At 31.8% G+C, this 12,613-nt stretch overlaps 1 protein-coding gene and 1 long non-coding RNA gene across 4 annotated transcripts; one reads left to right on the top strand and one right to left on the bottom strand.

The window, feature by feature from the left end:
* Positions 1-2,535: 2,535 nt before the first annotated feature.
* LOC131593422 (uncharacterized) lies at positions 2,536-7,483 on the top strand. Of its 3 annotated transcripts, none has more exons than XR_009280971.1 (5): positions 2,536-3,335; positions 3,778-4,134; positions 5,486-5,553; positions 5,639-6,269; positions 6,359-7,483. It is a non-coding gene; the product is annotated as an uncharacterized LOC131593422 (long non-coding RNA). The 3 variants fall into 3 exon arrangements; XR_009280972.1 differs by having other exon boundaries at positions 2,537-3,335; positions 3,778-3,926; positions 4,028-4,134; positions 5,486-6,269; XR_009280970.1 differs by having other exon boundaries at positions 2,541-3,335; positions 5,486-6,269; positions 6,359-7,480.
* Positions 7,484-8,074: 591 nt separating this feature from the next.
* On the bottom strand, positions 8,075-9,849 carry LOC131593421 (uncharacterized). Its single transcript, XM_058865915.1, has 2 exons — positions 9,586-9,849; positions 8,075-8,713 (listed from the first exon to the last, which is right to left on the bottom strand). The coding sequence occupies exons 1-2, from the start codon at positions 9,810-9,812 to the stop codon at positions 8,263-8,265; spliced, it is 678 nt and encodes a 225-aa protein (XP_058721898.1). The 5' UTR covers positions 9,813-9,849; the 3' UTR covers positions 8,075-8,262.
* Positions 9,850-12,613: the final 2,764 nt, after the last annotated feature.

Raw genomic sequence — 12,613 nt, 5'->3', positions numbered from 1 at the left:
TTAGACATTACCAAAAAAACACTAATGCAAAAAGATCAATAATTAAATTTAATCATAAAATAAATGAATTAATAAAAAATGTTATGATATTAGCAATTGAGAATCATGATTAAATTTAAATTGGGTAGCAACTTATAGATGATATTGAAAGTAAAACAAACATGATTGAAACAACCACATGGATGGAAGATAGTCAATTTGCTAGCATTCAATTAGTAAAAAAATAGGATTTTTAACATTGAGTTGGAATTGAATTTCAATTGATAGTGCAGAGTTTATCAAAATATTATGTCATAGTTGATATTAAGTGAAAAGGTGGATGTGGAGTTGATGAATAAGTGTATGGATTGTGTATTGGTAATATCATAAATATTTCACGTTATTTTGAATTTGCATTGGGTTTTAATTTTCAATAATTTATATTTCAATAGTCATTATCCACGCTTTCTATATTAATATTTGATTCTCAATTTTAATATTTAATAATCATTAAGCTTTTTCATATGTAGCTTAGTCATCAAGGTTCTATGACCAAGTAATCAAGAGTTGACTCTTGGTACAATCTGTTCAGTGCTTGAACCAAGCCTTCTAACCGCCAGGAACACATAGTTTCACTAAAAATCGGATGCAAGTTTCTGCAGGTGGCAACATCAAACTATGAAATTATTATATAAGTCACAAACAAATTGAATAGGACATTAAAAGACACAACAATTAGACAACTTTATATAGTAAACAATTATATAAGCATCAAGAACATTTAAAACAGTAACAAATTAAATGACTGAATATTAAATTTATACTTTTAATATTATAATTGCAAAACACCATATTTAAGATTTTTAATTTGACTTTTCTTCTATTTGCCAAAAAAGTCAACACCTAACATTGTAAACCTCGACCTAACACTCATCACCACCGAATTCTTTCATGCAGTTAATGATCCTTTTTACAGATTCTTGATTCTTTCTATTTGCATATCCAATATAGCATTACTGGCAAGTGTTTCATCTTCTTTTCATTAGTATACATTCTTCTTCAAGAGCCATTTTCTAAAACTACAATACTTTGTATTCAAACCTATGTTCTGTTTCATTCAATATGTATCTAAGCATAACCTATCTCTTGATAACTATGAAATGCTATTATATTACCTACGGAAAATATAGAAAATAGAACTTTGAACGAAGCATAACTGATACGAATCCCCCAAGAGAACAATAATTCCATAAATTAAAATGTTTACTACAGTGTACTGACTTGCTGATAACTTTCTTCTAAAATCTACCACAGCAGCACTGCTCTTGAATAACAAAAGACCCGTCAACCGTAATAGTATTCTGATTTACTGAGAACTTTCTTGTAATATATGTCATACCCCAATTTTTGCCCCATACATTTCGTTCCACTAGATCATTTGCATATCATTCATTCAATCACTTACTAAGGCATGGTTTCAAATGAACGACATTTGTGCAATTTAGGGTTTCACGGTGGTTTTGAGACTTTTTCATCAAATAAGACAGATTCATCTGGTTTTTCTCTTGAGCAGTGGCCCACGTGAATTAGGGTTTTGAATTATGGTTATTAGAGATTTCTTCTTCACTAAGCTACAAGGCTATTCTTCTCTTCTCAGCATTAGGGTGCAAGATTTCTGAATTAGAGTGTTTAGGGTTACACCAAGACAATTTAATTGAGGATCATTGAATTGAAGCGTTGACCATTATACTCAAGCTTGGCTAAGGTTTTCAACCGAGGAGCGTTAAAGGTCTCATCTTCCTATCAAGATTAGGTTATCTACGTGGTTCAAACTGGGTATGTCAATTGAGTGTGATTCAAGTGTTGTTTCTAGGGGAAAGAAATTAGGGTTTTCTATTTCATCAATACGTTGATCCAATTTATCAATTCAAGAATCATTTTTGGTCATGATTATTGGTTTAGGGTGAAGTTGTGTTTCTTTGCGTTTGAGAATTCAAGATAAAGTACCAATTTCACACAAGAGCGGCGAATGTTTGATTCAAGGATTCGGGAAACAAAGATTGTACGCTTTTGACAATGTTATAAGTTAACTTACAAGGTAATCTCTTTAAGTTACAAAGAATATTCCATAAATCTAAACATGAAGCCAAATTCATTCAAAATCTCAAGGTTACATTCCATTCAATTTCAAATGGGCATTGCATCTTACAAGAAAAAAAGAGAGATCTCATTTTAATTTCATTGGAACACTTCAAGAATAAATTGTATTCAATTGCAACTATATCTTACAAAAAGATAGAAGCTTCATTCAAAGTTCATTTGAAAATTACAAGAATTACAAGACTTTTGCTAAAGTTCTTAATCATTTGAAATAATCATTGAAAGTTTGAAATAATCATTGAAAGGTTACAAATAAATGGCACAAGTTATTACATGAATTCAGTCCCTAAACCTAAGCTCTAAGGGCCCAAAGTTTGCTGCCCCAAAGGTCAAAAAAAAAAATGCAATAGAAACTGTCCTAAATTGCTGCCCCAAAGGTCCAAAAAAAAATGCAATAGAAACTGTCCTAAATTGCTGCCCCATGCTGCCAAAACCTGCACCTTGCTGCTGCTCTGCTACACCAACCTTGCTGGTACCCTGCTTCTCACAACAGTCCAAACTTAGCACCAAAATGGACAACTCCATAACCTGCATCAATAAAGAAAAAACTACAGCAAGAGAGAAAGAGAACTGAAAAAATCAGAATTACCAACAACTTGTAAAACAAGCTTGAAACCTCACAAATTTCCCTCTCAAAAATATCACAATCTCAGCTATAAAATGAGACATTCATCAACACAAAAGGGGGCCAAAAACAGAATCTCACCTTCCAAACACAAAATCAAAGCCACAACTCTCAACCTGCCCTCACTCAAAAAACCAACGAAAATATCACAAAACAATACACAAACCTCCCTCACACACTCAAACCTTAATCTCACTGCAAAACTCATAACACTGAAATCACTCAACCTCATTCAATCCTTCAACCAAACCTTAACAAACTCAACACCTTACAAATACACTCACCACTCTCTGTACGCACAACATAAACACAGCAACACAGAAAAAGAAGAGACCGCAACTCATCAAACACCTCACTCCACGATTCAACCTTCAGCACTTGTTCAACAGCCTCAGTTCAGAATCAACACAACAACAAACAGAACCAATACAATAGGTCCTCGCTAATTCCATACTCTCGCAAACCGCAACTCACGAAAGGTAAAAGAACTAAGGAGGGTGTCAAAGAAAACCTACCTGAATCTGTTCGGACTCTCGCCAACGTCAAAGCTACCCGGATTAATTCCGGTGTTGTAAGTATTCCTCACTTGTTCTGCGAAATCTTTATACCATGATGTTCACCATGTATTCCTAATCAATAACCCCATGAATATTGCTCAAATCCATGCTTGTGTAGCGTTTCATTTCATCGTAAGAAAATAGGGGTGGAAGAATAACGAGAGACAAAGAGGAACGATTTTGAATTTTAGGGTTTGTCTCCTTGGCAAACCCGGTGTTGGTTAGGGATTTCGGGTCAGATCCGACCCAGTGAAATATTGTGGGACGTTTGGATTTGAGATACAAGGATTGAGAACTTAAGTGGCTGGGATTCAATAAATTGTGTTTCTTTAATCAACACGTGACATGCTTGCTGCACATGACACAGGGAAGCTTTTATGTAAAAAAATATATATGCTTTATGTCTTCTTCATCGGCACATCAATGGGATGTTTTTTTCTTTGTTTTTCAACACAGGAGCAAATTTTCTCACATTAATTTTCTCGCAATGAGTTCGAAGATGATGACGATTCAAATTCTCTCTACGCTCTAGATTTGGCCTCACCCCATTTGATTTCGATGTCAGTGATAGTTTCCCGTCGACTGACTTAGTCCTCAAACGCATGGTAAGATATGCCCTTTCACATAATTTCCGGTAATACAAGTGAAAATCTATGTCTGACCCATTTTTCTTCTCTTAAACACCTATGCATTGATGCTGAACAAGTTGGCTTTCATAACTCTGCCCTCCAAGAGGATTCTGCAGTCCTACTCAGCTCGTTGCAAGACCTTCCTAATATCAGATCATTGACGGTCTCTTCTAATACTCTGCAGGTAGGTTCCGTGTCTGCTATCATTTTCATTTATTTTTATCTAATTTCTCTTAAATATATTTATGTCTTAAATATTCCTGTCTTAATTTCTCTTAAATATATTCATGTCTTATATTTGCACAGTCATGTCTTAATTCTCACAGTTTCCTGTCTTAAATATTCATACAACATCCATAAAAACAATGCAATTCTATGTAAATTCTCGTGAGCAACCCTAAGCTGAGCAACAGTGCAAAGAAATATCGTCTCCTAAGAATAAGACTAAATTTTCGGTGTCATCCATTATATTACATGTTTTAATGCTCTCTTGAAGCCCATTAATCTTGATTGTCTAATTCTCATAGATATATACTTGCATATCTACAAGTAGCCATTTATCTTTGAAATTGTTTCGCCCTTTAATATAAAATATGAGTTCGATTACATATTTTTCATATTCTCATCTCTTAAGGGGACACTCAGTAGCATATATATATATCTATGAGCATCGTGTATATATATATATATATATATATATATATATATATATATATATATATATATATATATATATATATATATATATATATATATATTTTTTTGATGCTAATGGGTGTACCCTTAAGATAGGAATGAAAAATGATATAATCGAATTCATTCCGTATACTAAAGACCAAAATAAGTAATTAGTCATTTCAAAAGATAAACTGCTACTCGTAGATATGCACGTGTATATCTATGAGTATGAGACAATTAAGGTTTATTGATTTCAAAAGAACAACAAAACATGAAATATAATGGATGACATTGACGATTTAGTGATATTCTTAAGTGATGATATTTCTTTCGCATGCATTGTTGCTCAGCTTTGTACCAATTAATCTTGAATTTAGTCAGCTTTTTTGGCTATCGTATGTTTTGATGTTGCTTGCTTATTGACTGTTGTAGCATGAGGTCTGTGTGGTGGGTTAGTCCTAAGTTATTGTATGTTTTGTGGCTGGTTTACCTTGTACGGCTGGTTATTGTATGTTGGGACACAAATAACTAAGATTTGAATGATTATGCACAATTGGAAACTGATTATAATATTAAAGGTAAGTTGGCTTATCTTGTACTGCTGGTTATTCTATGTTGTGATCGAGTATATTATATATTAAACAAGTAACTAAGACTTAAGAGATTATACACACTTGGAGATTGAATGCTTAAAGAATCAGGTTCATCCCTATAGTATATATCGGGGTGTTTTTTGAAACAAGATGGGTCAGTATATTTGAGGGGAGAGACATAAGAAATGTTTCAAACTAGTGTTGGTGAGTTTATTTGGTGCAGCTCAAGTCTGGCTTTAGCAGAGTGTTTTCTTTTTGGTGCAGGGTTGACTCTTACGCTGGAGTAGTCGTGCGAGGCAGTTTTTCGGCTTGTTAAGCTAGTGTTGGTTCTGGTGTGTATCTGTTTGGTTTTGGATCGTTTGGGTAGGCAGTGTTGGTCCTGCTTTGGTTCTATCTGGTTTTTTATTTGTGTTGCAGGAAGATCCCAAGTGATTCAAATTCATCACCTAAAAGGATAGTTCGTCGCTCTAGAAGTGGTTAATCGGGTCTCTAGTGGAATTGGTTTATTGAGATGTTGGGGTCGCGGGTGACATTTGACCGATTTTCTGTGTGTTTTTATAGTTATAATGTTTGTTGATGTGTGTGGTTAAAGCCGGTTTTGGAGGCTGCAATCTGCTGCCAAGTGGTTAAGTTAGTTTTTGTAGTGTTATTCCGTCCTCGTAGGAATACGCACTTATCTTTTTCGGCGTTGTCGCTTAGTACCATAGTTGGGTTGCCAGTGTTTGGTGGCACATGTTCTGAATTGTGCTTTGGTTTTCTTGTTTGGGCGCCGATCTTGCACTGTCAATGCTCATTATTATAACATGTGGTGTTCTGGTGGTTTATTCTGGAGGGTGCTCTTTTGGAGGGGAGATGCTTTCATTTCTGTTGGTGTCATAGAAGTTTGCTTATGACAGAACTTTTGATCTTTTGTTTCAGGAGATTATTGCTGCTTTGTAGTAACAGGAAAATATTGCTTTGCTGTTTGGATGGTTTGTACGTTTGGTAGTAGTGTTTTCGATATCTACTAGCTTGTTTGTAGAGTTTTGTGTATCATGGAACTTAAATGGTAAATTTTGGATTCATTCTTTAGCATACCTTGATAACATCCTCCACTGCACACTGATACTCTTTCTTATGTGCAAATGATGTTTGCAGATTGTGGATGATGACTGCAGTGGCTGGTGTTTGGTTTGCCTTTCTTAAATTAAGCATGTCTTCAAAAGTTTTTAAATTTGGTTTGCCTTTGTGTTTGGTTTGATTCAAAATATTTTATCACTTTTAGTTTTAAACTATATAAATTCATTTGTTACTATATTATTGTAGGTAAAGTTCTTAATGCATATATTATTTATACATTTTCCTTTGCTAAGTCTCAGTGATAGAAACATGTGGTGTAAATTATTCTTTGGTGGTTATACTAATTTGTCTTGTGCTTAATATTGAGAATGATAGTTTGTTTAATTTTTCATGCTTTTTCAACTGTTTGTTATGTTGTATAATATTTATATGATCGGTAAATAATATTTATAGATTGTTCAAAAAAAAAAACATTGATCTCTTTCTCATATTATTAAGAAAATATGTTGTTCCATTTTATGCAGAATTTTCTCAACTAAAGGATGAAGCTACTCAATGATAGAGAAAGCAAATGAAAATTGTCACTGCAATCAGTCCCACTTGAAAGAGTTTTAATTCTTTTGATAGATGAAAACACTACTAGTCAACTATGTATAAAATTTTGTGTATTGTAAAAAATTGTGAAAGGCTGAATAATATATTACTCGGCCTAAAAACTCAATTAACTCGATAACCCAAATAAAATGTTTGCATCAACCCGGATCCGTCTAGACCCAACTTGTTCAAATCGATTTAAAATTTGAACGGAAATGGGTCTTAAAAAATCAACTGTGGGTTGAGTTGGCCGTCCAAACCGGTCCGTTGTCCACCCTATGAGTGTCTATAATGATACACTTTTTAGACCATCACCATGATTTTTTATAGTTTTGCCTTCGAAGTTGTTCAATATACTACATACATATCTTTGATTTCTCAAATGTAAAACAATACTCGAACTCCTATATCAATGGCTCTCTTTTGTGATATGCTTTTTCCAAATCAATCAATCATTTGCAAGCACACGTTATAAGATAGTTGAAGAATTCTTTTTCTAACTTTGGATTTGTATTGTATTTTTTTTTTTTTGGTTTTGCTAAAATGAAGTTGAATTTACTCTCACCAAAATTAATTTATGATTTCTATATATTTTATATCCTTTATAATTTATTTTTATCATTTTTGATGATGTGGCAAATGATTAGGCAAGATTATTGGCATGTTTGAATAAACACTTTATTTATAAATATTTACGATAACTTTTATGTAAACTACTTTTTAATAAAAAAGATAAAATAATTAAAAGTTAATTTAATAAATTATCCATAATAACTTATAAAAATAATTTAAAAATATTATAAGTTTTTTCAAACAACTCAAATAAAGTTGTATAACATTCACCAACTTTATAATCAAAAAGACTTTTATGTTAACACATTCTTGTGACGTCAACCCGATAATGTCTGAATTGAAGGTAAAAAATCCGATAATGTCAATAAAAAAACATTACTTCTCTCAATTTTAGTGGTGGAGAGTCATCCTATACAAACTCAAAATTGTATAGGACCTCAAGACCTCAAATTTTTTTAAATAAAATTATGCACAAATAAGACCTCATAATAGAGCTTCCATAGTTAAATCATAATTAAATAACCTAATTTATTTTGTCACGATTAAACCATGGCTAACCAAAATAAGATCTCTAAAAACTTAAGGCGACTCTTTTAAGAATTATAGGTGATTTTCCTCATACACTCATTTCAAAAGCCATACCAATTCCTTATAATTTTATTGTGCAAGTTTAACATTACATGAACAAAAAGTCAAGCTGAATATCATTGTGAAACACTTGAGCCTGCACTTTATTTATTAATTCAACAAGATATCTTAACTAACACATCAGGTTGCAAACTAGACATATTGCTTTCACATTGAAAACTTACACACTACCTGGAATCAGCGACTCCGGTAAATTTCTTCTCCGGTAAATCAAACAAAAACCATATCTCATTCACCCTATTATCAAATTCTAAAGGGTCATTGTACTGAGCCACAGAGTAAACCGAAGCATGACCAGCTCTACGGCTTTGATCAATAGCAGACGACCACTTAGTACCGGCAATACTTTCCTTCAAAGCTGCAGCTTCCTCGCCAACGTCTGTATTTTTGACAAATCCACCAAACTGTCTAACTGCTGCGTACACATGTTTCCATCTTTGAACATGAAGACCCTTTGCAGGAGGTGGATTCGCTTGTTTCTGTTTAGGTACATAAAAGCTTATAACAAATGAAGACTTGCAAAAGGGTCCATCACTAGGTAAAACCTCTGAGACAACAGGTGCTGTCATCTCTATTTTTTCCTGGTACTTGTTCTTACCTTGAATATAGTCAAAAAGACTGAAAAAAAGAAAAAGATTAATCAAGTTCAATTAATTCCACGGACACTCAAACACTGATTATGTTAAAAATATAGGACACCAACACCCACTATTCATCTATTATTAAAAAATTGCAATAAAGGCAAGTTCTAATGCCGTAATTAAGGCGAAAATTCCAACATCCCCCCTCACTCAATGAGGCCGAAGGGTGGATGATGTGGGAAGCACAACAATGGGTCTAGGATATGCTCTGATATCATCTTAAAGTTTGAAGAGTTTATCTTGTCACCCCCATTTTATACATGCCACCCCAAGTAGGACGTTTTTAACAAATTATCTCTATAAAATACTAAATTTTTTGAAATTTCCTACATATAAATATAATTTTTTTTGTTAGATTTATCAATTTCGTGTCTGATGCTACATACCAGATATTTTAATTTTACGGTAGGTAACATCAGTTAAAATTATTATCGGAAATTTGAAATATCCGGTATATGAAAAAAATACCGAATATTTCAAATTTCCGGTGTGACTTCAGTTCATTTGCCATACCGAAAACTTCAGGTTTTAAAGAAATTCCTCATACACGTAAGAAATTTGGAATTTCTCGTATTGGTTTTCTACTTGAAGTTGTGAAATTTCCGGAACGGGGTAATGAATTTTATAAAATTACCGAAATTTTTAAAATCTCCAATAAATTTCAATCTTAAAATTTGTGGTTGGGTCTAACTCAATCTTAAAACACCAATTTATAAGGCGATGATTGTCCCCATTTACAAACACTTCAACATAACTTTGAATTAAATGGATATTTTGGTACGAACCTAATGTCAAAACTTTAGTAGAAAAATATTTGACATTAAACATAAATTAGTTGATAAAAATTACCTCAAGAAACCGGTTCTTGTAGCTTCATGAAGAGAAATTTCTTGAATGGGTTGAGTGGAAATCCAAAGAGATGAATTATAGCGCCGGATTTCATAGCCATTTCCCGCTTGTATGAGATCGTAATTGGGACACTCTATGCGGTTGCATGTTGGGGGAATAGCCGATAATGAAACTGAGATGAAGGTGAAGAAAAGTGACAGCTTCAATGTGGTGGTAACAGCAGCCATGGATTTTGCTCAAAGTTAATGAAAGTTGAATTGATAAATGGTTTTTTTATTTTTATTTATAGGTCTGTGAGAAAACAATATGCTATGGAAATCTCAAATTTGCCCTTTTTGATCAGTCAAAGTTTGTTTTTTTTTGAGGATAAATAATGTCCGAAATTCTTATTCCACCCCATAATTTAAAGAAAGATTCTATGCAATTCTGTTTTTATGTTTTTAAAAACTAAAAATATATTTTTTCTGCATAATTTTTAAGTTGTATTTATGTAAAATCAGAAATACAGTTTCGGTACAAAACAGAAAATAAACTTCCGGTTGTTAATAAATACCAGAAACCAGACTCTGGTTTTCTTTTTCAGTTTTTTTATTTTATTTTGGCAAATTACTTTTCATTTTTCTTTATTTAGTTCAACTATTTGTTTTGAAATTGTGAATACAGGGAACCTTGCAAGAAAATTAAACTGAAGTTGTTTTAGAGAAAATACACTGTATGTATTTTCACCATATCTATGTAATTAATTTTAATATCTATTGATTAATTAATAAATTAATGCTTTACCAAAAAGTTTGCTTTAGTTTCTTTATATAAAATAATTGATTTTTAGAATGTTCATGTGTTTATGTTTATCCAAAAAATTTAAACATGAGATCTTCGTGTTTTTGAAAAGGACAAAACTTAGGTACAATTCTTTTTGTGTAATTCTTATTATTTTTTAATGAAAATATGGCAAATATACTTAAATATTATTTTGTGAGTGAAAATAGAAAAATTTGCATACATGTAAGAAAAAATTGTACACTTGTCATATTTTCATTAAAAAAATAGTAAGAATCACACTTAAATTTATAAGAAATTAAAAATATGAAAAATATTTAAATACATTGTATATGAAAAAGAAGAAACTATTCAATAGATTTTTGAGACAGTAAATTATTAGATTGTTTTACGAGAGAATTATTCAATATTAATAAGATGAATTAGTGATATTTTAGATATTTAATTTTAGTTGAATTTGATTCTGTTTTAACTTAATAACTTTATTAATAATCACATGAAAACCATCTTCTACTTTTGATCAAAACAATGAGCTTGACAAATACTATTATATACTTTCAGTAAGAATCGCAAGTTTATTTCCGGTTTTGTACCAGAATTGTATTTTCGAAATAAATTTTAATGTAAAATGAGGATGAAATTTAAAAACGAATGAATTATGTGTGTGGGAGTGCGAATAAATTACTTTTCCTTTTTTATTTATTTATTTAGTTCAACTATTTGTTTATTTGAAATTGTGAATACAGAGAACCTTGCAAGCAAGAAAATTAAACTGCAGTTGTTTTAGAAAAAATACACTGTATGTATCTTTACCATATCTATGTAATTAATTAATTAAATGTTTTACAAAACAGTTTGCTTTAGTTACTTTATATAAAAATAATTAACTTTAGGAATGTTCATATCCAAAAAATTAAATATGAGATGTTCATGTTTTTTAAAAACCAACAAATATTACACTTTTTGAAGATATCTAGAATACTGAGTCAATTTTATTTATTTATAAGGAACTGAAAATATGAAAAATATTTAAATACATTGTATATGAAAAAGAAGAAACTATTTAGGGTTGTTTGGTAAAAATAGCGGTTGACTGATTAGTTAGCTGATAGCTTATATAACTTATGACTGATGGCCGATGACTTATAGTTTATAGCAGACGATGACTTATAGTTTATAGCAGATGGTTGAGACTGATAGCTTATAAGTAGGGGTGGCAAACGGGCATGCCCGCCCCGTTTAGGCCCGCCCCGCAAAAGCCCGCGAAAAAACAGGACGGGGCGGGGTGGGCATTTTTAAGAGTGCGGGTCTAAAAATAGTAAAATTCTATAAAAAACAAATGTCCGCAAAAGCCCACAAAAAAAGGGGCGGGGCGGGGCGGGCACATTAAAGAGAGCGGGCCTAAAACCTTGCCTCGCCCCGTGAAAAAGTGCGGGTAAAACAGGCTTTTCCCGCGGGCCGGACCCGTTTTGCCACCCCTACTTATAAGCTCATTGAAGTGTTTGGTAAAATTAGCGGTTTAATTAATTTATAAATGTAAAATGACATAAAAAATATTTAATATATAATTATTTTATTTTAAATTAAAATAAATTATAAGGGTTAAAAATGAATTTTAATTAAAATAATAAGGATAAAAAAGGAAAAAAAAGTAATAAGCTATAAGACATAAGCTAAAACCCTATTTGAAATAATGTCTAAGTTAGTAAAATAAGGTATAAGCTCGTGATGAAAAAACCGTTATCAAACGGGTCTAAATTATCATATGAGCTTATAAGACATAAGACATAAGCTATAAGCTCGAAAATATGTCTTACCAAATAGAGCCTATAAATTTTTGAGATAATAAATTTTTAGTATTGTTTTACAAGAGAATTATTCTATATATATTAATAAGATGAATTAGTGATATTTTAGATATTTGATTTTAGCTGAATTTGATTCTGTTTTAATTTAATAACTTTATTCATAATCACATGAAAACCATCTTCTACTTTTGAGCAAAACAATCAGCTTGACAAATATATTATTTATTTCCGGTTTTGTACCGGAAGTCTATTTTCGAAATAAATTTTATTGTAAAATGAGGGTGAAATTCTAAAACAAATGAATTATCTGTGTGGGAGTGCGAATTGAAAATATATGTTCGGTTTTTAAGATTATTTTTAGAATTTTACATGATGCGTCGGAAAAACGAATGATCAGTATCTTTTATCTACTATAATGAATGCTAATTTACAACATGCTC

This window comes from Vicia villosa, linkage group LG3 (assembly GCF_029867415.1).
Source record: "Vicia villosa cultivar HV-30 ecotype Madison, WI linkage group LG3, Vvil1.0, whole genome shotgun sequence".
Lineage (NCBI taxonomy): Eukaryota > Viridiplantae > Streptophyta > Magnoliopsida > Fabales > Fabaceae > Vicia > Vicia villosa.
The sequence above is the reverse complement of the archived record's forward strand: the minus strand, read 5'-3'. Positions and strand labels throughout refer to the sequence as shown.

Bases quoted from the DNA above. Each gene is read 5' to 3' on its own strand.
- LOC131593421 (XM_058865915.1), bottom strand. From the start codon at position 9,812: ATGGCTGCTGTTACCACCACATTGAAGCTGTCACTTTTCTTCACCTTC. The intron at 8,714-9,585 runs GTAATTTTTATC...TCTTTTTTTCAG, and splicing joins ACAAGAACCGGTTTCTTGAG to TCTTTTTGACTATATTCAAG.